Genomic DNA, 26,190 nt, shown 5'->3' with positions numbered 1-26,190 from the left:
GCTCGTACCCACTGCAATTTTCACAAGGAAAGTATGGGTGCATTTTCCCTTTATGATTTGGTGCAAAGTCCACAAGAAAAAAGTACCCACAGACTTTGCAGCAAAGATATCAGTTTGGAAATTGCCCTCTAAATAAATTCAAAGATAAACTGAATACATCTTTTTTTTTTTTTAATGGAAAAAAGATATTGGTGGGTATGATGATATAGCTACGTGCTAGAGAAAAGTACAAATTCAGTGATTCTACGCCAATCACTATATGTGGGGATCAGGAAGGAATTTTTAGATTGCTGCAGAATTGGCTATAGGCGCACAGGGTTTTTCACCTTCCCTTGGATTATCATGTAGAGAGAACTTTTAGGTCAGAGGAGGCCAACTCTGGTCCTCAAAAACTAAAAATAGGCCAGGTTTTCAGGATATCCACAAAGAATATGCATGAGAGATTTGTATGCCCTGCCTCCATTGTATGCAAATCTCTCTCAAGCTTATTCATTGTGGATATCCTGAAAACCTGGTCTGTCTGTGGCTCTCGAGGACCAGAGTTGGCCACCCCTGTTTTAGGTAATCAGAAGAAAACTGATTTGACTCTGGTCCTCTTTCAACCTGAGCCTATTCATGTACATTTATTTGAAATGAATGTGTTACAAGTGATGAATGAATCCATTTTTACTTTTGGTTTGTTGTTTCTGAAACAAATGGACTGTGCCCCCAAAATTACTGCAAAATTTTCATTTCATTTTTTGGATACTTTATCTCCTAAGGAACAAGGAAAACTGCATTGTTTTTCTCTTCATGTCAGAAAGAGTAGAACCAGGATTGGAAGGGACAGGACGAATCAAAATGAAGCCTATCCGGACATGACTTCATGTTTTTTCCAACCTGAAAGTGAAAGTGTTCATGTATTCTTCTGTTGATTCTCAAAAAAGGAATATAAAGGGTCTGAAGCTCTTTGTCAGAGTGAAAGGAAAAGTTTAGAAAAAGATGTAGATAGGACAAAGCAAGGTAGGTTAAGTGGCAGCAATGAACCTCACCAGATAGCCGGAAAAGTCACCGGCTGAGTAGCAGTAGCTGCCATTGTATGATTTCCCTGTCAGGGATGCTACCAGCACCCCACCCCCCTTCCTAAGTTAAAATATGCATTCAGCCTATGCTGAACACACATTTTACATGCAGCCCACTTTTTTAAACTCCTGACCCATTAGCATACCATTAACTTCCTGCATCAGGAGTTAAAAGAATATTAGCCTGTGTGTTAGTGAACTGTGCCCTGAAATGCAGCACACAGTTTTAAAATTCAGCTTTCTGCATTGGCCTGTCCATAAGTAAATGATTGCTATGAAAATTTCTGTTCATTTACAACAGCAGGCATATCTTAGTTGCTAACACTCATTAACATAACCAGTCAGGTAGGAGATTCCTGCCATGAAGTTCTGTGAATTATACTTCAGAATTAATCCAGCAGGAAAGATAGATTTTACAGGAATCTTAATAAAAGTGTCTTGAGACATAATTTGTGAAAAATCTGCATAGGAGTTACTCAAGAGGAGACAGGGCTGTATGCAAGTTTATAGCTTTTTTCCAATGTTCTTTGGTAAATCTTGTTTGCATGAAAAGTGCTTCAAAAAACTAAGGTAGTTTCTGAAGACTAATTCTGCAGGTTTAGACTTTCTTCCCTGCAACACCTGAGGAATTCTTGTTAGCCCTACTAGAGATTTATTAAACATTTAAAATGAATGAACAAAGCTTAAAAGTGTTTTACTTTACAATAAACACTGTTTTATTATACGGCATGGCATGTTCAACTGGTTCATTCTAAGCGCTGCAAATTGATTCTGGGGTTGTTGGTAACTGAGGCAAGATCTTCAGTGGCAACCCAGTTGTGAAAACCTGCAGCCTAAGAAATGTACAAATAAGCGGGTGGCTTGGAGAGCAAACAACAAGAAATGGAAGAACATACTTTGCTGCTTTCAGGGATTTTTCCTCTGTTTCCTCCCTATTAACCACACATTCCCCAAGAAGTTTCACCCCAGGCAACTCCAAATCGCTTACCAACTGAGTGCTGGAGGGGATTTTCTTAAGACTGAACCCCTCAGTGCCACTCTTCACCAGAAGGGGGCATCACATTAGTAATAGTCACTTCTCCCTCCTATCTGTGCACACAATCTCCATTGTGCACCCCACATTGTGCAGGGATATTCAGTGTGCACCCGATCCCTGCTCAGCTTATATAGGAAATTCAAATCATCTCCTGTCTCCCTCCCCCAAAGGGCCATGAACCTTGTGTCTGCAGCATTCCCAGCTGGCCCAGGGAGCAGATGACCTAACCTGGAAATTGAACCCAGGACCTCCACATGGCAATGCAATGCCCTTCCACTGAACCACCGGGCCACCTTTCACCCTTTTTTACCCTGTTAGAGCACAACAATTACAACGAAAATCCTTGGCCAATCCACAGACCACAGATTCTCTCCAGAATCCATTGTGTTTGCACTCTAAGGGGCCGATGCAATACAGTGTGCAAAAAAAAAAAAAAAATGTGTGTCTAGGATGCACATTTTAGCAATCAGAAATTAATGCCTGCCCTGAGCAGGCGTTAATTGCTAAGTGCAACTAAAACTAGTACAGAAAAGCAGAAAAAAACAACTTTTCTGTACTGCCTCTTACTTAATATCCTTGGGATATTAAGAGGGAGGAACAACTCTAAAAAAATAATTAAAAATTTTTTTTTAAGAAAGCGCTGGCAGGGGTTTGGAAAATGGATGCTGGTTAATTAAGCTTCCATTCTCTGAACCTTACTACCGGCACCATAAGGAGTATATAAATCAATATTAAAGTGTCGGGCACTTAATATTAATTTATTCACTCCTTCACTTATTGCCCATTGGTCCTTTTCACTGACATTTGTCAGTGAAAGGACCAATCACCTTTCAGAAGGCTTTCCTGACAGTAAAGGGACCAATCAGCAATTGGCCCCTAACACTGTCACATGTCAGTAAAAGGACCAATCCCATTTCAGGACAGCCTCACGCAATCACCCCTAGCGCCTCCTCGACAGCGCAAGCTCTAATTTAAATATTGCATCGCGCCCCCAGGAGAGGTGCCTGGGGGCACGTTATGAAAGCAGGCACTGAATACACAGCACCCGCTTTCAGTGCAAGTTTTTTTGCATCGGCCCCTAAGGCTTGTCAAAAGGTGTTGCAGTTGAGCAATCACTGAGGCTCTTTGCTCTTCTTCCCAACCCCAGGGCTGTGAATACAGCCTCCATTTGTAAGGATTGAAGCAAAACACATTGGGGGTTTTGATGGTTTGGGGTGAGGGGACCTTAAGCAGAGGTGTAGCCAAAAGTGGGCCTCAGAGGCCTTTATCCTCTCACTTTTGGCTCAGGCCAAAAGTGAGGGGATACAGGCAGCAGGGTCATGTCCCATCTGAATCCTTAAATGTGTAGGGGTTAGAGGGTCTAGAGACATTGGAATCACTGTCAGTCAATGATTCCCTGAAACTTTAAGGAGACTAACTTGCAGGCTGATAAAGAAAGAAACGCAGGAGAGCGGGTGCTCCATGTTGAGTGCCTGCTCTCCCGATGCCGGCCCAGCCACCTCTTCTGGGCATGCGATTCAGTATTTCAATGAGGTGGTACGCTAATAAGGAAGCGCTAGTGACAATAGCGTGTCCCTAGCGCATCCTTATTAGCGATAGAGGTGGCTGTCAGCGGGTCCAACAACTGACGCTTTACCTTACCGGCACTGGTTTCCAAACCCGCTAACAGTCACTGGTTAGGAAAATGGACACTGGTAAAACTGAGTGTCCAGTTTGCTAACCGCTGACTGGCGGGCAGATTGTTGGTTTTTTTTTTACTTTTTAAATTTTGGTTCCTCCGACTTAATAGCGCTAGGATATTAAGTTGGAGGGTGTACAGAAAAGCTGTATCTTCTGCTTTTCTGTAAATTTTTACAGGTTGCTCAGAAATTAACAGCTAATTTCTGAGCGTAAAATATGCGGCTTGGCTGCAAATTTTACTTTCAGTATCCCGGGGACTAACTAATAGCCTCATCAACATGCATTTTCATGTGATGAGCGCCAGTAGTTTTCAGGGGGGGGGGGGGTATGCCATGCGTTTTCAACATGCTAAACCCCTTACTGTATAAGGAGTAATAGATGTGTGTCAAAAACACGCGGCAAGCCACATGCTAAATGGTGCATTTGGCCAAATATCGGCCTGTTGAATGGGAAACACCCCTGCTCTTTGGGCTAGGAATGAAAGTCTTTGCTTACATCTGGCAGGTAATTATGTATGCCCTGCCACTCAGCCCTTTCAAAGTTGAGGAATACTTGGGCTGGGTGGAAGCCTATTGGGCTGGGTGAAAGCTCATCAGCAGCTGAAGAATTTAACACTTGGATGAAGTAGTTGTCTTAACCACAGAGGGAGAGTGAGAATCAGCAGAGATAGGCCAGGGAAACAGTGAAGAGATAGGAGATAGTGTTGCCAGAAATTAAAAGTGGTTTATAGCCTCTTCCCTGAAGACCACTCATGTTAACTTTACCCCCCCCCCCCCCAAAAAAAAAAAGTTCAATTCTGGCTATGCCCTAGCCTTAAGATTATTGTTTTGTTCCTATCCCCAGTTATTTGCTTTCCTCTTAATCTACAAATGGAAGCTTCAGTCTTCAAATCTGTTTTAGTGTGGCCAGTTAAGTTGGAATGGCTCAACAACTATTCAATGGGAGCCAGATATCCTCATTAATAAAATAAGCATGGCTGCAAGGATTAGAATGCATACACATGTGGAAGTAGGTTTTCAAAAGAGGACTGGAGGACGGGAACTCGTGCAAACTTTTACATCACATATTAAGATTTCCTTTGTTTTGTTTTTTTTGCTAAATTGAGTGGGTTCTGCCCAATGTTCTGGAGGGACTGTGGGTATAACAGTTCATACTTGCATGTGTGAGGCACTGTAGCTTTGTACAAGAATATTTGATGGTCTGTTAAGGGAGGAATTTATACTATTATGTACAACAGTGCCTCATTTATCCTTTCCATCTGTTTACAGGCATATTGGAGAAGTTTTGTTATACCTGATGGGAAAAAGAAGTTGATTGCCCACCTTCTGCATGCTGCCAGGCTCTCCATTGCATATTTTTTTAAGTCCTCCCCAAAGTTTGATTTTTTGAATCATCATGGGCCTGAGTTGTGGGCACTAAAAAGCTAATATATGTTATTAAAAATGATTGGATTGGCTATGATTGCATCTGGGGCACTTATTGGAGAAGGGTAGACTCTGCTAGGTACATTAACATGTTTGCTTTATGTTTTGCTATGCTAACTCTTTAATTACATAGAATGCCTTAGTGCCCTTTTCTTTGAGCAAAGCTTGTATGTCTGAATTCATTCTTACTGTCTTTGTTTTCTTGCATGTCAATTTTAAGAGTTATTTGAAAAATAGGACAGGAAGCATCTTGTTCTTTTCAAAATTGGGGAACTAGTGGTGAAGGAGACACTTGTCACAAGTCTGAGTAACTACCTAAGATGACAACATGCTCTCAATGACCATTTTTTAAAAATTTTCTTTCCCAATCTAATGCTTAAAAAATCTGATTGATTTATCTATATATAGTATATAAAAGGCTTATATTGGTCAGTCGGTCACACTCTCATTATCTGTGGCCACTAGGTGGCACCTGAAAACAGTGGAAGGTGCACTGTGGAAAGACAATATGATCTGTCTGCAAAGCCCTGTTTGTCAGGCTCCCCCCCCCCCCCCCCCCACACACACACACACACACACACAGGTTCTTTTTTCTCTCACACACACACACAAACACTTCTCTTAATTTGTTAATACATTAAAACAATATTTATCTTTTCTACTTTTCTTTGGTTTTGAATATTTATGTCAGTTATGAACCAGATAACCTGAGCAACAATGGGTACTTTTTGCTAATATGCTCTGATTGCAAAACCCTGTCTCTTATGCTCCCACACACAAGGACAGGCAGGCATAAGTACTGGCAGACACACACACACAGGCTCACACATTCACATAGACAAGCTCCCAGTCATGCATAAGGGCATACACGCACACACACACACACACACGGTCTCTTCTTCAGCCACAGCCAGACCCCCTTCTTCTTCTGATGCGAGATGGGGTTCACAGAAGACCTCTCCTTCTTTGGCCACTGCAGGATGGGGTCCCAAAGAGGCTGTCTGTTTCTTTGGCTACCAAAGAATGGGATCCACAGCAGCCATCCTGCAGACCTCTTCAGCCACCGTGGGATGAAGTCCCGCAGCAGCCGGTAATGGGAGACGTCAAATATCCTGTTAATGTAGTTTATAGAGAAGTCCTTTAAGTTTCTATATACTTTCTATTATTACTTAAAGGCCAATACAGTAAAGCGCGGCCTCGGTTACCCTGCTTCTATCCCGCTTCTAACTCACAATTTGGCCGTGTAAGTCCAACCCCTGATTCACTATCCCTTTTAACTCATCCTTACCGCTTCTTTAAATCAACCGGTAACCCTTTCCGCCCGCATGTATATGAGATGTAAACGCTCCGATTAGCTATTTCCTCCCATACAGTAATGTGCATCCCGATTATCTCCTTTTTAACCTGTAGTTTTGCCGCGCGTTTAACCTGCTAACTTACCGCCTACCCTTACCCCTGCGTTAGTGTGGAGCGTCAGGTCAGAGAGACGAAATTTCATGGGCAAATGACCCCCTCACCCCCCGGGACCCTTACCCTGGCGTTAGTGTGGTGTGACAGCAATAGGCAGGCTCCGGTCAAAATCCCCCCCCCCCCCTCCCGAAGCAAGGCGCAGGGCGAAAATCGGATCGACATGTCATTAAAACAAAAGTAAATAAAGTGTAATAAAAGTAAACTTACTGCATATGAATTTTCTTTGAACAGTCCTCTCTCCCCTCCTCCCGAGGCGCGCACTGCGGCTCCCCTGCCTCCGGGGGCAGCCGGCGGCGAAAGCAGCTTCCAGCAGCCCCCGCCGGCGAAGGTGGATAAATGGACGCCCATACGCCTGGATGAATGCACGCCTGCCGGCGAAGGTGAGTGAATGAATGCACGCCCGTACGTGCTGGCGGGCGTGCATTCATCCAGGCGGGAGCCAGCGGGCGTGCATTCATTCACTCACCTTCGCCGGCGGGCGTGCATTCATCCAGGCGGAGGGAGCCGGCAGCGAAAGCGGCTTCCAGCAGCCCCCGCCAGCGGTGTATGAATGCACGCCTGTGTACGCCTGTGCGTGCAATTTTGGCGCTCAAGGCGTGATGTCACAACGTTTGACGTCACGGCGTGTGACGTCGGCATTCACTAATGCACTGCCTTGAGCGCCCAAATTGCACACACAGGCGTGCATTCATTCACCTTTGCCGGCGGGGGCAGGGGAGCCAAAGCGGCTTCCAACAGCCCCGCCAGCAAAGGTGAATGAATGCAATTTGGGCGCTCAAGGCAGTGCATTAGCGAACGCCAACGTCACATGCCATGACGCCAAATGTCGTGATGTCACGCCTTGAGCGCCAAAATTGCACGCACAGGCACACATTCATTCACCTTTGCCGGCGGAGGCTGCTGGAAGCCGCTTTCGCCGCCAGCTGCCCCCGGGAGGCAGGGGAGCCGCGGTGCATGCCTCGGGAGGAGGAGGAGAGAGAGAGGACTGTTCAAAGAAAATTCACATGCAGTAAGTTTACTTTTATTACACTTTATTCACTTTTGTTTTAATTTTCACCCTGCACCTTGCTTCAGGAGGAGGGGAGAGAGGACTCGCAATCCCCCCTGGTACCTGTCATTTCAAACATCATTTGAAATGACAGGTACCAGCGCACCCAGGATACTGTATAGGCGCTGTATAGCGCTCTATACAGTAAAATGGATTGCGCGGGCCTAACACTTCACGGATGCGGCTTGCATTTGCATGCTATTTAAATACAGTATCGAGCGGTAGGTGATCCGAACTGTACATGCGGCAAACGCGGGTGTGCCCGGCCCTAACGCACCTCTTCCTACCGCTCCTTACTGTATCGGCCTGTTAGTAAAATAAAAGAATATATATTGCTGTCACTTTTATTCACTTTTTAAATTATATGTGTGTTGTGGAGCAGATAACCTAAGCAGTGTCACTAGTATAAAATAAAGGATGTTTTCTCTTATTTCAAATGCTATCATTCCTGATCACAATTCTTCCAAAAGCATTTTATAACTATTTTGAAAGTAATTAACATTGAACAGATGCAGAATTATCAAGTCTAGCTTTATTTACTGTTATTTCTGTCCAACACTAAAGACTGGCACTTCATATAATGTACACAGCAATGCATGATACAGGCAGTTTAGATACAATTATAAAACCCAGAAGGCTCTTCTTCCATATCTTGCCAGATGAGAACTTCAGATTCATATTGAGGGAAGGGGGTAGGGTGGGGGAAAGCATCACCATTAGATTTCTCTTTCTTTAGATCTATTAAACATCCTGCAAAATAGTCAGGGGCTCCTAGGTTGCCTTCATCTTTTATGCAAATCCTTGACTTTCAGTCAGGAGAACTCAGCACATGCGCACAGTCCCAGAGTCAAAAACCACTCCCTGATTTCAAAGGGAAAGGCAGATGAGTTGAAAGAGGGAAGGGAGGTGTAACAGAGACACAACAATCACCCAAAACACTAACAAGTAGCTATAAACCCTCCCAAAAGAAAAAGAAATACAATTTCACATTCCAGTAGATGAATGATAGTAGCACAGCTTGCTCAATGAGAATTAGGCAGGGACAGCGCCCACAAGACAAGGAACTCTGAGCAGTGGATGTTATGACCTGCCTACGCAGCACGTAGAGGAGTTGAAATCTGAGCCAGTATGATTCTGCATAGGGACTTATATTTGCAAGCAAGGACAATAAAGGTAGTAGCAAAAATATTTATGACTTTTTTTTTTTTTAGTTGAGAAAATCAGCAACACTGCTTGGAAAGTGAATACCCCCTACCCCTGAATATACCTTTTACTGCAATTGCACCATCTCAGAGACTTCTGTCCCTCCCATTATCTGTTCAACAGTCTGTGCGAAATCAACAGTGATTCATCTGATAGACAATACTAGAAATAATTATTGCGAGGAACAAATATAGAATTGTAAGTGGCACTTATCATTAGAAAGGAACTAAGACTCTGTGCTTTACATAATTCAAATGCCATTGATTTTATCACACGCCGGGTAGAATGCCATGTTTCAGTCAGTTCATCCTGAGTGATCTATTCAGCATGGCTACTGTAGCATCTTCTAGCTTCTGTATCAAACCAGATAAAAATAATTTTTGAAATCTGATGAAAGAGAAGCTATAAATTGGAAGGAGCCATTAAGAACGTCTCAAGAGAGAGATAATCCCTTCATTCCCCCCCCCCCCCCCCCTTTCCCTCCCCTTCACACAAGAAAAAAAAAATAGTGCCTTACGAGTTGACACTGTTTTATTTCATTTCAAAGTCTGGCTAATTGGAGATAAATTTACTTTCCTGAATTAAAGGCATTCCATAGGCACTTCAAAACACCAAATATCATGGAGCGAAACAGAATTATACCTGCTGTGTTTGTGTAGGCCTTTGTCTCAGCCTTACTGACTGAAAACGCAGCTGTCCTTATACAGTATGCACCAGCTTCCCTCACGCATCCATTTCAATTTTTGGGTTGTTTTTTTAAATAGGCAAACCGACACAGAATCGGACAAAACAGGTTCTCTGAAGTCAGCAAAAATCTTGAAGCAGGTGGAAGAGAAACAAGGTTTTAAGGACTCACCATCGCCTGCTCAAACCATCCTCCCTTGATGTTTACAGCTTATCCGTAGGATGCGATACTAGGAGGTGCCGGCTTTGACCTGCTGCATGATGCTGTGACATCACTTCAGATGATGCAGCGCCGGATGGGAAAGACTGCTGTTGCCACGGCAACTGGGATGTGCTAGGAATCCGTGCTACACCTCCCCCCCGAGCACGAGACAGCATGGGAGTTCCTAAAGGAGCGGAGGAAATTAAGCAGGCAATTAGAAATGAAATAAAAATTAATGCAGATTACTACAATTGCCGTTATCAGATGAAATGTGTCGGGTGGGGGGGATGCTATTGTTGCAATAAATTGCTGGAAATAAATGTGAATGGAAAATAATAAAAAAAAAAAGTTTAACCAGAGAATTCTGGTTTAGTTCCTTTCTCAGGCTCCCCATTAGAGCTGTCTCACTTTTGTTTTTGGGTTGTCCCTCTTCCCCTCGTCTCTGTTTATTGTATTTTCTACCTCCAGTTACAATGTAAACCGATATGATGTGTATTTTAATGTCGGTATAAAAAAAGCTGTTAAATAAATAAATTCTGATGCGGGCTGACTGTACAAAGCATAAAATCTAAACAATGTATTGTGGGGTTTTTTTTGTTTTGTTTTTTTTAAATAAAATTTATACTTTTATCATTTTCATAATTTGATGAAAGATAAAATATCTGGCCAAACAAGCCAATGAGAGCTTTTTTTCTTTAAAAGCAGCTACACATTACTTTCTAAATTAATAAAAAGGAAAAAAAAAAAGTATATTTGTCTGCTTCTAAAAACTGTTACAACAATTTTCAACACATTTTTAATCCAATGTTAATGCTACACGTTGCTGTACAGGAGACTTGCATTCCATTCCTGGATCACGTTGCTGAGCCTTGGGCAGCAGATGCAATGCATGCTGGGAAGGTAGTCATCATAGCCCCCAGTGACACCTATCGAACGGGCCCAGGGTGAATGCATACCTGTTTCTAAATGGAACCATGGTCTGTCACCCCCTTCTCAAAAGAATGTCATTGTAATAATTGACCTATAAAGGAAAGGGACTTTACGAACATGGGGAGAAGAATCCTATTCCCCCCTCAAGATAAAAAGAATGGCTGGTGTTACTTGTTGCTACTTAGTTATTCCTAGCACTTCTTTCAGCCTTTTGACTGTATCTGTTATCGATTTGCTAGGGAGTTAGCAATCTGTTATATATCTGCTGCTTGAGTTAGCAATCTGTTATGGATCTGCTATGGAGAAGATGCTTGATGGGAGGATCAATCAGTTAGGAGTGTCCAGGAACATGGGCCCTCGAGGAGCGAGTACCGGTTCCTATCTGTAATCTGAAAATAAAGAAAAGAGCGAGGCCCCCGAGGAGCGGGTACCTCTGGTAAGTCCGAGGAGGCAGAGGAGCTTGGAACGAAACCCCTTGCGTATCCTTGCTAACTCAGTCTGTTAGCATTTTCAAAGACCTTTAAATATTGGAAGCAGATGACGTCATCTCAGGGGGACGCCCCTGAGGTTCGCACCCTTGCTGGTACAAGAGTCGGGACACGTGCGTGTGCCCTAGGCATCAGGACAGATAGCGGAGTTGCAGCGTCAAGCCAGTTCGGGGACACCAGAGGGAGACGGCATGGAGACGCAGAGGCAGCCAGCCGTCCATCAGACCCGGAGGGAGTCACCACAGAGGTAAAGAGGGCGGAGTGAGGGTGTCAAGCAACGACGGTCACAACAGTATCCTCATCAGTGATGTAACCAGAACTGATTTTTTGGATGAGGCCCAAGGTTAACATGGGTGAGACCTGTTTGCCTACTGCTCACCCTCACCTGGAATACAGTGTACAATTCTGGAGACTGCACCTTCAAAAGAATACAAACAGGATGGAGTTGGTCCAGAGGGTGGCTACTAAAATGGTCAGTGGTCTTCATTCTAAAGCATATGGGGATAGGCTTATAGATCTAAACATGCATATCCTAGAGGAAAGATGAGATAAGGGAGATATGACAGACATTCAAATATCTCAAAGGTTTCCATGCACAGAAGGTGAGTCTTTTTCAATTGAAAGGAGGCTCTAGAATGAGGGGTCATGAGATGAGGTTGAAAGGGGGTAGACTCAGGAGTAATCTTAGGAAATATGTCTTTACAGAGAGGGTGATGGATGTTGGAACAGCCTCCTAGTGGAAGTGATGGAGACAAAAACAGAATCTGAATTCAAGAAAGCATGGGATAAATACAGGTGATCTCTGACGAAGTGATGAGAATTATAATGCTAAATTAATTGGATGGATGTATAGACTGTATGGGTCAAATGGTCTTTTTCATGTTCTATGTTTTTGTTTCTAATAATGCATAAGAGGTGAATTTTAAAAGCATTCCGCGCACATCAATTTGGGGATGCGCGAAGAAGTCAGGCTCCCATGCACCAAGCAGATTTTTAAAGCTGCCGAGATACGAGCATATCTCCTAGGGATGTGCATCGTTTTTATGACGAATTAAAATATCGTACGATATTTCATAATTCATCATGTATCGGGGGTCTCAAAAAATGATAGGAAAACCTCACAAAATTTTGTGTGGTTTTCTTATCATTTTAGGGGGGGGGGGGAAAGGGCACACAGAAAAAAACCCGAAACCCACCCCAACCCTTCAGATCTAATTATTTATAATCCCCTACCCTCCTGACCCCCCCCCCCCCCAAAACTTGCCTAAAGTCCCTGGTGGTCCAGCAGGGGTCCTGGGAGCGATGTCCCCCTCTCAGGCCATCAGTTGCCACAAATCAAAATGGCGCTGATGGCCCTTAGCCCCTGTCACATGGTAAGGGCAATCGGTGTCACATGGTAGGAGCAATGGATGGCCTGCACTAAACCGAAAATGATTCTATACAAAAAAAAAATGCTGATCCGCAGGAATACGAATTTTTCCTGCGGCTACACGAAACCGAAAGCGGAAACGATCGGGCACCCAATGCACATCTCTAGTATCTCCTGTAGCATGCATATCTCAAACATTTTAAAAAAGGGGCAGGGCAAGGGCATGTCGGGGGCATATACCAGACTTACGCGCGCATATGACTTGGCACATTCAGCCAATCTCACGCGCGTATATTTACTACTGCCTGTATGTGTGAGCGACTGCTTACTTTCAGGTTTCCTTGGGTGCTTCCTGATTCTTGGGCTCCTCGCTCTGGGTTACTTGATTCAGGAGCAAGGCAGAAGGTGGGAGGGAGAGCTTGTGGGACTTACTGATGGTAAATCGGAAACTGTAAAGTGTTTAGGTATGCATTGTTAATTTTTGTCTAATGTGAAGAGACTGCAACAGGAGGTGAGAAACACAAGGAACAGCTAATGAGTGGCATATTGAGATTTTCTGTTTTACAATATGATTACAATAGCTGCATAGGTTCTCAGATCTATATGGCTCAGAAGAGAAGGAGAGGAGAAGAATGCTGATGGGGAGGTACCCTTTAAATAGAGGTTACAGGACTGGGACACATTTTCTGGATCTGTCTGAGGAAGCAGTAGTGCGCAGGTTCACATTTAATAAGGAAACCATACTCTACCTCTGCCAAATGTTAGTGCCTGAACTGCAATCTACCACCCAAAGGGGCCATGCCTTGCCAGTACACATCAAGGTGACTACCACCTTGGAATTTTTTGCTACTGGCACCTTCCAAACACCACTAGGAATTACATCTGGAATCACTCAGTCTTCCGCCTCAAGGTGTCTAGAGCAGGTCCTGACTGCCTTGCTCAGAAAAACGCAATACTTTATCTCCTTCCCCTCCAGAAGACAGGAACAACAACAAATAATGACTGATTACTAACAAATTGCACGCTTCCCCTCAGTCTTGGGAACCAGGAGGAGATGAGGCCACCTACTGCAACTGCAAAGGATTCGACTCCCTAAACATGCAAGGGGTCTGCAATGCCAAGGGCATCATCAAGAATGTGGTGCCCCGCTTTCCAGGATCCACTCATGATGCCTACATTCTCTCACAATCAAGAATTCATGACCACTTCCAGCAAGGACACATCACTGGGGGATGGCTTCTAGGTTGTAAGATACCCACCATTTCTAACATACATAGTTCCCTGCTTTCTTTTTGTCACCCTTATATTTAGGGTGCCACTGCAGGGCTCCTGTTAACTTGCCCTGTGAGCTGTGCCACTATGAAACCCAGAAGGTATATGTTACTCAGATTTTCTGTGTCTTATCCTACAGGTGACAGAGGCTATCCACTTAAAACCTGGCTCATGATCCCCATTACCACCCCAGCAATTGCCGCTGAGTGTCGCTACAACAGGGCACACCATAAGACCAGGGCTGTCATAGAGCTAACCTTTGGCTTACTTAAATCACGCTCCCGCTGTCTAGAAAGATCTGGAGGAGGCCTTCGTTTCAGCCCCCCTAAAGTGTGTGAGATCTTTCTAGCCTGCTGTATGCTACATAACCTTGCACTTAACAGACCCATCCCTTTGCAGGAGGAGGCCCCTGAACAGAATGAAGAGGAGGCAGAGCACCTGACTCAGGATGAATTGCAAGAAATCCATCGCTCGAGTCAAAGGCAGGCTATACAACAAAGGAGCACTCTCATAGAAAGACATTTCAGAAGGTGATAGTGAATTTATTTACAATAAAGTACTTATTTTTTTAAAAAGTGCATTTATTTACAAAAAAGTGCAGATAAAGGATAAGAAACTAAAATATCACTTCCTTGGCCATCCTCTTTCTGGCTTCAGGAAGCTTAGGCTGCCCCATCCTGGAGCTCCTGAGCAGTGGACTCCTGCCACTGCTCACGCTACCCTCAGAAGGCAAAGGAAGTTGGGGCAGTTGTAGTTCATGGCTGCAGGAAGATACAGCCAGAGGCAGCAGCGGAAGCATGACAGGTGGTTCAGGTGGGGGTGGTGGAGCCATCCATAAATAGCCTGGTGCAGGCTGAGGTGCAGGTGGCTGTCCCAAAGCGGGATCTTCAGCACAGGCAGGTACCATCCATGGAAAGGGTGGCATAAGGTGGAGGGTAATGCATCCAGGGCACCATGAAAGGCTATGGGGCCACTGGTGGCTGCAGCTGCATAGGGGGCAACTACTGCAGCATTTCCCTCCACACTGCAGTTTGTTCATCTGTTGCCCGGCAAAGGTCCCGTATCGCCTGCTGAATCCCCTGTCCTTCCTCCCTGATGATATCATGGAAGGCTTGTGATTCCTCCCTGATGGTATCACGGAGGGACTCTGCTTCCTGCCTCACCACATTAGGCAGGCCTGAGATAGCATCCAAGAGCCTGGCGCTTTGATGTATTAACAGTCTCTCAGCCTGACTAGCAACCAGTTCAGGTTCGGGCTGGTCAGAAGCACTGCTGACCTGTGGATGATCCTATAGCAGATCAGCCAGTGTGTCCTCTGACTCCTCTTCCTGCTGCTCCTCTTTCTCCTCAGGCTGTTCCAGCTGTTCACTGGCTTTCCCTCCCTCCTCATCTGAGGAGTAAGGGATTACCTGCAGATGCTGGTACTGCCTTTGAGGTTGTCTAGGTGCAGGTCCTGAACGCTCATCATCTGGCTCCTCTACAAAAAGAAATACAAAAATATCAAGCACTGCCAATCGGTGTGTTCTGTAGTTTGGTTCATATGGGATGCATGCTACACTAGATAGACCTAATTACTAGTCCTGTGGTACTGAGCTATTAATGGCCCTAGCATTCTATATTGCCTCAGCCCTGCTTTACACTCCAGCTGGTATTCCTTGTGGTAGAAGGAGGGCTTAAGCCAGGCAGCAGAGTGCTTGGGGATTATGAATTTCTAAGGAGACAGAGCACTTTGACTGTGCTGCACATATTTGGGTCATAGTCTACCACTTACACAAACATAAGGCCCTGTCCTTTGAAGAATAATGATAGAGGCTAGAAGCATAAAAAACACCAAGAGACCCCAAATGTTATTTGCATGCAGGGACACAAGACACATTTCCTATCTGTTGGGGACCTTGTGAGATGAAAAGTGGCAGATGAGATAGGCCTAGGATGACCATATAGCTCCATGTCAAGGGGGACAAGCCAATCCAGTCCTGGGTTTACTTCATTGCTTTCATAGAAATGTTGTTCTGATTTCTCTATTGACTTCCCTAAGAAAAGCAGAACAATGTCTCATTGCATGTATTGGGGTAAGCCAGGAGCTGGTTCATTTTATTTTCCATTGACAAGGAGCTACTTGATCACTCTACATGCAAAGGTAATTTATAAAACAGCCAGTGCAATAGTCTTGCTTTTCTCATGGAGCTATATGGTCACCCTACATAGGCCTAACAAAGAACATCCCTTATGCTTTTTAATAAACAGACTATGCAACTACACGTTAAACATTTTACTTTATTAGGCCATTATAAATACTGACAGCATTTCTTCATACACACATGAAAGACTACTGCACAGTTTGACCTAGCTTATATGAACAAAGCCACAGCAGACATGAGGTGTATGCTGCCTTTGTACATACATGTGTAGGTCATGCATTCCTAAAATTTTTGGATATTGATTGAAAAAAAAACTGTCCCCTATGTTCATTAAAGAGCTTATCAGAAACTGCTGTACTCTATACTGTGTACATACAGATAGGTTGAGATGTAACCAATATTGCTTTGCATACTGTACATGAACACATTTACTATGGCAGTAGCTTTAGGAAGGCTTGCTTATTAAAAAGTGTCTGATGGATATCAGTTCAGCCTACTTTTAAAAAGCAAAATACAATGCTCACCTTCCTGCCATAGATGTGGCATGGTGTCCAGCTGGTCAACTCCACCCACAGCTGCCTTAGATAAGGTGCTGAGTATTAGCTGCTCAGAGGGAGTGAAACTGATATGGCTGCTTTCTCCCTCTGCAATCCTCCTGGCCTGCTTCTGCTTCACAAGTCTCCTCAGGTCCCTCCACTTGTTCATCAGTTCCTCAATGCTACAGTTGAGTGGAACACTGAGTTGACAGCAAGCTTGATCCGCTTCCAGATCTCCTTCCTTCCTGTATGCACCCACCCTCTTAGACTGGGGACCATACAGCAGATTCTGGTACTGCATGATATGCTCAACAAGCTTGCCCACCTCAGCTGGAAAGAAGTTGGGTTTGTGAATCAGAGCTCCACATGCCTGAGACATGTGGAGCTCTGACAGTGAGTGGGCCAATAGATCCTTTTATAGGCAGCGTAATTTGCGCCTCTCCCTGCATAAATTATGTGCACAGGTGGGTCCTATCTGTGCGCATAGCAGTTAAGTACGTTGGCCATTAAAATTGATGCCGAACATGTGCGCACTGGCTGATTTGTGTGCACTGCCTATTAATATTAATGGATGAGATGTGCATGCAGGTCAATTTGTGCATATAGCAATTATAACTGATAGCCAACATGTGCGTGCTGGTGGATTTGTGCGCATTGCAATTGAGATTGCTGGCGTACATGTTGTTTCATTTCAGCACATGTACTGAAGATTCTTTACCTACAAGAGTTAATTGCTATTCGGCTTAGGCTCCATCCATTCTTTAACATTGTGGAGGATCTGACAAACTTACTGCGTAGGGGACTGAGTTGATCTTCTCTCTGACCTTGCAATCCAGATCCAGCAGTGTTCACAAATATGTGCACATACTGGAGTGGTGTATGCTGTGGCTATAGGAACAAGAGTAAAACATTTAGGTAAGAATGGTTTGCAAATATATGCCTAGGGGGTCATGTTAATAATGTTTATCAGTTCGGGGATATTTGTGTTGAGAGTTTGTATCTCTGCTTTGGACATTTTCAGTGTTTTCTCTGTTAAAGGATCCATGTCTTGTCTGCTTCTCACATGCCTATGTGAGGTCAATAATTGATGTATTGTAACTGCTCACATTTCTATGTCACTTGAATCTCTTCCCACTATACTAGCTCAGCAAGATGGTATTCTACAGCTTTGCATATTTAAGCCTTTTGAGAAGCAGAGGGGACCTATATTACATACCTGGGACAACATAGCCTTTTTTCCAGGCTGGGGGTAACCTGAAGCTCTATAAAAGTGGTAAGGTAACAAAAACTATTTTGCTTTTCATGTTCTAAAGAAGATGAGCATGTTGATGGGTGTACAAGGTGAAAAATGTGGCTATGAAAGGATAGGTAATAATGAGTACTCAGTTTCCATAATTTACTATGTATGTGCTGTGATATTTGAAGAGTCTGTGATTTGCTGATATATTTTGGCCTATGCCTGCCCCCTATACATGTCTTCACAGTCTGTATAGTACTGCAGAGTAGGCATTCTTTCTAATAGTAGAAAAAGGTATAGGGCTGGTAAGTACAATGGTGTTCTATCCCTCAGCAGTTCCTCCTTCACCCTGTGTAATTAATGATCCATATGTGCACTACACCTACCCCCTCTGCATCTTTAATCTTTCCTCTGTCAGCCATATTACAGTTACAATGTGTAAAATAAACACATTTACCAAAATATAACCAAAAAATGTTTGCTACACAGCCTTGAGTACCTCCCTGCAACCCAAAGCTGTGAAGAAATTATGAGAAGATTGCTATGGAAATCTTAGTAATGTATTTTTCTATATGTGTTGCATGTCCATGTAACACATTGGCAGCACCATCACCAGCTACACACTAGTGTAGCTGGTGATGGTGCTGCCAATCTTCACTGCAACACTGATGATGCTGACTCTGCCACATCTCCTTGGCTTGCCAGCTGGTTGTTCCTCCTTGACCATTGGGAGATTTGCTGAAGTGTTACCATAAAAGAAACCAATCTCATTTTCTTTGTGATGATAATTTTTATAAGTATACTCCCCTTCACCCACCCTTCCATTCCATGACCCCATCCATGACTCCCTCCCCTTCCATCCATCACCCACCTCCCTTCAACCACCCTACGTACATCTAAAATAAACACACCAGTTTAACAGAACAAAACTTTTTACTGAAATGTGTTTCCAAAAATCTTAATTCTTTTTACAATATTTAACTTTTTCTGGGAAAAAAAAAAAAAAAGGATGGGGAAGGGGACAACTAGGAATGAAAAATATTTACAGAAAAAAAAAACAACCCAGGGAGTTAGGGAGGATGGTCAGGAGCTGCGGATGAGAACACCCAGGACCCTTACAGCTGTGCCCAGCAGCTGTACAGCCCTGAGGATCCCATCCGTGTTCCTGACCATCCTCTCCTGGAAGGCATGCACCCCCTCACGTAAGCACGAAACCCGTGCCTACTCAGAGGCTCATCATCGGGAGAACGTGCTCCCGATGATGAGCTTCTGTGATGCTGATGTGAGGGAGGGTGTAGAGGAACAAGAGGGCCATGTATGCCTCTTAATGTGGAGGTGGCCGCCACCTTAAATGTTGCCTCGGGGGGGGGGGGGGAGAATCCAGCTCCCCCGGAGCAGCTGGTGCAGGAGCTGGGCCTGGCCTTTCCACTTCCTGTTCAGGTTCTGCCGGATTTTAAAACAAAAGCAGGGGTCAGAAAAAACTTTACATTAATGTGGAAAAACATGTAAGAACATTCCATTAGCATGGAAGGCTCACTTAGCACCAGGCTCAGCCCACTCCGCCCACAGCTGCTCCAGCTACCTCCTTTTCTTTAGGCACAGCCACCGGGCCTTCTTCTTCAGGTCCTCTATCTATTGGAAAAAATGGAAAGAGTACCATGAGTGTACTCTGTAGGTGCTAATAGGACTTGCATATCGGTAAGTGACAATGAGTGCTATAACTACATTTTCCAACAATGAAAAACCATGATACTGAGGTTCAATAGTTATGGAGCAAATAAGCAATGCAAATAATCTTTGGGGTTTACATTACACTCTCCATTCATAACCCTATACTATAACACTCTGTGTTTCTCACTCAATTTCCTCCCTCCAGGCCTAACCTGACGTTCACACTCCCACAGTGCCCCCATCTGCAGTAGATTACATAATTGTAAAGACTGTCTACTTCCTCCATGGGAGTGGGAAGCTCTCTGGTTGAAGCAGGCTTGCACCTCCTCCCAGGCCCGCCTCAGTCTGGGGTAGTGTGTTCTGCAGCCCCTGATGGGGAAAAACACTTGTTCTTTTTCCACCACCAGGGCTACTAGCAGAGCTACGTCCCTGGTGGTGAAGTTTGGCTGCCTGCCCCCTGCCAGCCATTTTGCACACACTGGAGGAGCAGGAAGCCCCGCCCTCACATTGACGTGCGCACAAATATGCGTGCATAGCAGCACACACAAATACGTGCGCTATGCTTAATGGACGCACACAGCTCGTGGGCGAAACAGGCACATATTTTGCATAGTTAGCGCACATATGCGTAAATTTTGTAAAATACATGCTGCCCGAGATGCGTCCAGCCCTGTGCACGTTTATGACTGCGCAAGCATCTTTTAAAATCTACCCCTAAATATGTTATGGGTCTTCCATAATCTTCGTTTTCATAGTCTCAGTAGAAAAATTACCAAATTGAGATATTGATTGTGATAGTGATTTTTCCAGTCTTGGTAACAGCTCTCCACAAATTGGTTAAGGTAACACATACAGGCTCAGCTACTTCATTGCCTACTTCCAATGGCAAAGGAGTGAAAGATGACTGAGAGCCTGATTCAATAGCAGAGATATTAGTCATGGTCTGGGCATAGATTTTTTTTTTTTTTGCAAAATCATTTTTATTGCAAAGACAAGCATTTCCACAAGCACAACAAAATACACAAGAAAATCAATATCAGCAAGAGAACAAACAGTACAGTGGTTATGCAGGTCTCCTTTTAAGTGACAGTATCCACCCCTGTAAGCAACCAAAACCCCGAACCAATCCCCATTCACATTCAAGCTACGCATACCAAGCATGCCTCACACAACCCATTCATACGACCTCCTCACCCTCCAGACACAGCCTCATCCCCCCGAGCCCACGAGGCATAGATTTATTCACTGGTGATACACCTCCAGTGTTGCACTGGAAGTGGACCCTTGGCCTGGTGCAGGATTGGTACAGCCCTCCGGTCGGACCTGGAGAGCGCCTGCCACCAGGAGGCAGAGCACAGCAGGAGACAAAGGCTAGCTGGAGCTTCACCAATAGCAACCCGGAGTTCCCTCATGTTGAGCCCTTTGTTACCCGGAACTGCCTGGTCTTAGGTTGGCCTTGCAGGGTCTACTAGAGAGAAGGTTCAAAGGATTTCCCACCACGAACAAGGGTGCACGATCACTGTTCGGACAAGGAAGTCCAGAGGTTGCAGGAGACCAGAATAGAGTGTCCGAGTGTACATAAGAACATAAGAAAATGCCATACTGGGTCAGACCAAGGGTCCATCAAGCCCAGCATCCTGTTTCCAACAGTGGCCAATCCAGGCCATAAGAACCTGGCAAGTACCCAAAAACTAAGTCTATTCCATGTTACCATTGCTAATGGCAGTGGCTATTCTCTAAGTGAACTTAATAGCAGGTAATGGACTTCTCCTCCAAGAACTTATCCAATCCTTTTTTAAACACAGCTTTACTAACTGCACTAACCACATCCTCTGGCAACAAATTCCAGAGTTTAATTGTGCGTTGAGTAAAAAAGAACTTTCTCCGATTAGTTTTAAATGTGCCCCATGCTAACATCATGGAATGCCCCCTAGTCTTTCTACTATCCGAAAGAGTAAATAATCGATTCACATCTACCCGTTCTAGACCTCTCATAATTTTAAACATCTCTATCATATCCCCCCTCAGCCGTCTCTTCTCCAAGCTGAAAAGTCCTAACCTCTTTAGTCTTTCCTCACAGGGGAGCTGTTCCATTCCCCTTATCATTTTGGTAGCCCTTCTCTGTACCTTCTCCATCACAATTATATCTTTTTGGAGATGCGGCGACCAGAATTGTACACAGTATTCAAGGTGCGGTCTCACCATGGAGCGATACAGAGGCATTATGACATTTTCCGTTTTATTCACCATTCCCTTTCTAATAATTCCCAACATTCTGTTTGCTTTTTTGACTGCCGCAGCACACTAAACAGCAAGAAGTAAGGCCAGAGTCTTAATGCAGAATGGTCAGCCAGGCAGAGTCGGTAACAGAGATCAATCCGGGCACAGTCAGGTCAAGCAGGAGGTCAGGTTCCAGGTGGCAGACAAGAGTAGTCAGAGTTCCAGGCAGAGGTCGGGTCAGGCAGCAATCAAGGAGTACTCAAGAACAGGCAAAGGTCAGTACCATGTGATCAGTCCGAAGGGTACTACCAGGGATGAAGAGACGAAGGAGTGGGAGACACAGGAGGGAGTAGGCCGCAGAGACACAGGAGCAAGACACTGGAACGCAGAAAGGCAAACTAGAGACTCCAGAGTATACGACCCGATTTCCAAGGCCCCGAGCTAGGGGCCGGACTGGTGTATATATACCAAGCCTACGTGACGTCAGGATCGGGCACCGCCCGGGGTTTTCCCACGCTAGGGTCCTTAACTGATCAAGAGTTGTGCACGTGCCAAGGGGCAGGGCCGAAACAGAGGAGGACGCTGAGCCCCAGCGCGAGGAGAGCTGTGAGGGAGTAGGCCGCAGAGAGTCAGGGGATGCTCGTCGGAGCTGCGGCCAAGCGGAGCTGGGAGTCCGGGAGGAGCTGGTAGACGGTTGCGCAAGTTGAGTGGGCCTGGCCATGGAGCCAACACGGCCGGGAAGTGCAACATCCAGTAATTCCAATAGGGGAGGAGAAAACTGGTTTTGGCCTGGACCAGCTGAAGCCCCAGAAGGAAAGGAAATATTCGGGATAAAGTCTCTCAATGTCTGACTCACCCTACAGGTCAGATGGAAGTCCATAGGTCCCTTCACCAGACCTGCTGCAGGCGTAGAAATTGTTAATCTAGCTTTCCTTTTCCTTCCCATCTAATGATTTGAATAAAAAAAGAAGCCTTCCAATTCCTTAAAAAGGGGAGCACCCCTTTGGTGCATGGCTTCAGCAGCTCGCCGGTAACTGCATGCTGCTGCCTTGATTTTAAGTAGGCTCAGCGAGCAGCTGTTAATGATATCTCGTGGAGTTGAGATAGTCCCAGGATTTCCAACACTCAGTCCTTAGGCCCGAACAACCTGCAGGTATGCAGCAGCTCTCTAAGGGGCGGATTTTAAAAGTCCCGTGCACGCCGATTTTGCATAGGCCGCCGGCGCGCGTAAAGCCCCGGGATGCGCGTAAGTCCCGGGGCTTTCGAAAAGGGGCGGGAGGGGCCGTGTCCGGGGGCGTTCCCGAAATGACGCGGCGTTTCGGGGGTGTGGTCGAGGCCTCCGGACCAGCGACCGGAGGACGGAGCGGGGCAGCCGGCCGACACGCGCAAAGTTACGCCTGCTTCCAGCAGGCGTAACTTTGCCGACAAAGGTAAGGGGGGGTTTAGATAGGGCCGGGGGGGTGGGTTAGGTAGGGGAAGGGAGGGAAAGGTGGGGGCAGGGCGAAGGAAAGTTCCCTCCGAGGCCGCTCCGAGATCAGAGTGGCCTCGGAGGGAACGGAGGCAGGCTGCGAGGCTCGGCGCATGCAGGCTGCCGATTTTGCGCAGCCTTGCGCGCGCCGACCCCAGATTTTATAAGATACGCGCAGCTATGCGCGTATCTTATAAAATCAGGCATACTTTTGTTCGCGCCTGCTGCGCGAACAAAAGTACGTGCTCGCGCAAGTTTTTAAAATCTGCCCCTAAGAGTAAGTCTTCCCTTAAGTAAACCTTTTTATTATTTGAACAGCACCTTTGGACTCTGAGTTTTGTATTCAAGTGTGCCCTTATAGATCATCAGGTCCCCTTACTATGAGTACTGAGCAAAAAGTGCGTGACTTGCAGGCCCTCCTCCCTGCCAGAGAACTCCTGCTTCCTGAGCTGAAATTTGATGTTTGCGAGCAATAAAGGTCTGGGAGAGTAAAGATAGCCCTAGGACTTTTCTGTAGGCCCTGCATCAAGGACCCACTGCAAGAGAGAGAGAGGGGTTACATAAAATTATCTTTTTGGAAGTATTTGACACATTTGTAGAGGCCAAGGGGTAGATTTTAAAAGAAGCGCGATCAGCCTACTTTTGCTTGCGCATCAGACTCAAGCAAAAGTACGCTGGATTTTAGTAGATACGCGCGGAGCCGCGCGTATCCACTAAAATCCTGGATCGGCGCGCGCAAGGCTATCGATTTTGTATAGCCTGCGCGCGCCGAGCCGCGCTGCCTCCCCCCGTTCCCTCCAAGGCCGCTCCGAAATCGGAGCGGCCTTGGAGGGAACTTTCCTTTGCCCTCCCCTCACCTTCCCCTCCCTTCCCCTACCTAACCCACCCGCCCGGCCCTGTCTACACCCCCCCCTTACCTTTGTCGGGGGATTTACGCCTCCCGGAGGGAGACGTAAATCCCCGCGCGCCAGCGGGCCTGCTGCGCGCCGGGCCGCGACCTGGGGGCGGGTACGGAGGGTGCGGCCACGCCCCCGGGCCGTAGCCACGCCCCGTACCCGCCCCCAAAACGCTGCCGACACGCCCCTGGAACGCCACGACGACCGGGCCCGCCCCCCGACACGCCCCCGACACGCCCCCCTCCGAGAACCCCGGGACTTACGCGAGTCCCGGGGCTCTGCGCGCGCCGGGAGGCCTATGTAAAATAGGCTTCCCGGCGCGCAGGGCCCTGCTCGCCTAAATCCGCCCGGTTTTGGGCGGATTTAGGCGAGCAGGGCTCTGAAAATCTACCCCCAAGGGAATTGCTAGGCACAGGCAATCAGAAGGCAGCAGCAATTACCCTATGATTAAGGTATATATTGGATCTCCAACTCTGCCCTTTGCATTTTGGAGGGAGATCTCCAGTCTCCACTCACACACATTTGAAGGAGATACCCTTCCATTCTCTCATAATGTCCCCCTTCCACAAGCTCCCAAATCCATTTCTAGGACTCTTCCAGGTGTCTAGCTACCTCAAAAATATATTATCTTCAATTCAAGAAGTGTATGGTAAACAAAGAGAGGAACTAACTGACAGTTTATTGGCTATGGATAGTTTGTACTTGACCATGACTTTAGTGAAACTCCTTACAGGCAAAGTCTCCAAAGCTATACTCATGGTATCACCTATTCTTGATCTCGATCAGGTCTGGACACTAAAATTATTTTTCCAAAATAAAAGTCACCATTTTCTAGGGCATAGGATTTGGATGTTTCCAGATGTTTGTACAACAATTCAAAACAAATTATAATTTTTGGTAATGCCTCAGAGGTACCAATTCACGGTCTACAACCCTAACCAATCAATGTCTTTTTTTTTTTTTTAAAGAAAGAGTAAGCCTGAAGTTCCAACTAACACTTGAACTTCCTCATTTGAGTTAGGGAGATTATATAATTAAGCATTATCAATCATATGTCAAAATGTGTTTCTCAGTGTATTGTTTTTTTTTTTCTCTCTTTAAGAAATTTTTCTTCTGTTTTTTTATTGGACTTTTCTCTCTGAATGACAAGACAGATGCATGTCCTTAGGATTAATGATTTCCCTTTAATCAGAGGCATCACAAGGCATGGGCACATACAGCCCTTATTCTATTTGGCAGTCGGGACCAGCTTCACTATTAGGCAGCGTAGGGTGCCAGCGTCGTGGAAAGCAGCAATAAACAGCAGCACTCGCAGCAAAACAACAGAGTCATCATCAGCACTTTTAATCACTCTGTTTCTCCTCTTCCATGTGCACAGATGAACAGCCACACCAAGTACTGCTTTTCATTATGGCTTTATTTTGATGGTTTGTTGTGGGGTTTTTTTAAGTTGTTTGACTTACTCTATATCTACATCTCTAACAGTACCTAAACTTTCAGCTTTGTTCCCAGGGTTTAGATTATGGTGTATGAGGATGAAAGTGAGAGCTCTCTAATCCATCTCCTCTTCTCCTATTGTTTCTCCCCTCCTGGCAGCTGCAGGGAACTGGAAGGGAGGGTGTGAAGGTGGAATGGATAACAGAACAAAGAAGAGTTCAATTTTTGTTTGCAGATTTCTTCTTCTAATTTCTGGTCCCTTAGTCTATATATGTCTGTGCTCTCTGCATATGTGACTGAAGTGAGGTATTTTGCTAACATATAGTTTCTGATAAGGATCTGTCGCAGTCTGGCTCATTCCATTTTCCCACTAGGAGGTGTGCTACATATGTGACAAGTGGGGTTTTTTTTTTCAGGGTTCAGTTGTACTTCACAGAGTGAGAGAAAAAGGTCCCTGTCTTTACTTAAACTGTAACGATTAACCCAGCTGGATTTCCAGAAAGGATTTTACAAAGTCCCTCATGAGAGACTTCTTAGGAAATTAGAAAGTCATGGGATAGGAGGTAGAGAGTAGGGCTAGACCTAGGGGGCATTTACCATTTAGCCCTACTCTCTATTTTCTCTCTTTTAACCAGTTGGCAATCCACAATATGAAACTACCTCCTATCCCATGATAGGCTTTCAAAAAGTCCTTATCAAGGATGTTGCGGGCTGGCT

General features: G+C 45.4%; 1 protein-coding gene across 8 annotated transcripts in view; it reads right to left on the bottom strand.

Annotated features, from left to right (window-relative positions):
• Positions 1-26,190, bottom strand: part of AKAP6 (A-kinase anchoring protein 6) — a 1,180,609-nt gene that overhangs the window by 1,099,641 nt on the left and 54,778 nt on the right. For 5 of the 8 annotated variants that reach the window (XM_029598924.1, XM_029598921.1, XM_029598929.1 and 2 more), the window contains one exon: positions 9,779-9,992. Coding sequence is in view for 1 of the 8 variants with exons in the window: in XM_029598928.1 (XP_029454788.1) it covers positions 9,779-9,781 (3 nt within the window). In the remaining 7 variants the exon portion in view is untranslated. Of the gene's footprint in view, positions 1-9,778; positions 9,993-19,318; positions 19,414-26,190 lie in introns of all 8 variants that reach the window. The other 3 variants (XM_029598925.1, XM_029598922.1, XM_029598923.1) reach the window with 2 other exon arrangements.

This window comes from Rhinatrema bivittatum, chromosome 4 (assembly GCF_901001135.1).
Source record: "Rhinatrema bivittatum chromosome 4, aRhiBiv1.1, whole genome shotgun sequence".
Taxonomy (NCBI): Eukaryota; Metazoa; Chordata; class Amphibia; order Gymnophiona; family Rhinatrematidae; genus Rhinatrema; species Rhinatrema bivittatum.
The sequence above is the reverse complement of the archived record's forward strand: the minus strand, read 5'-3'. Positions and strand labels throughout refer to the sequence as shown.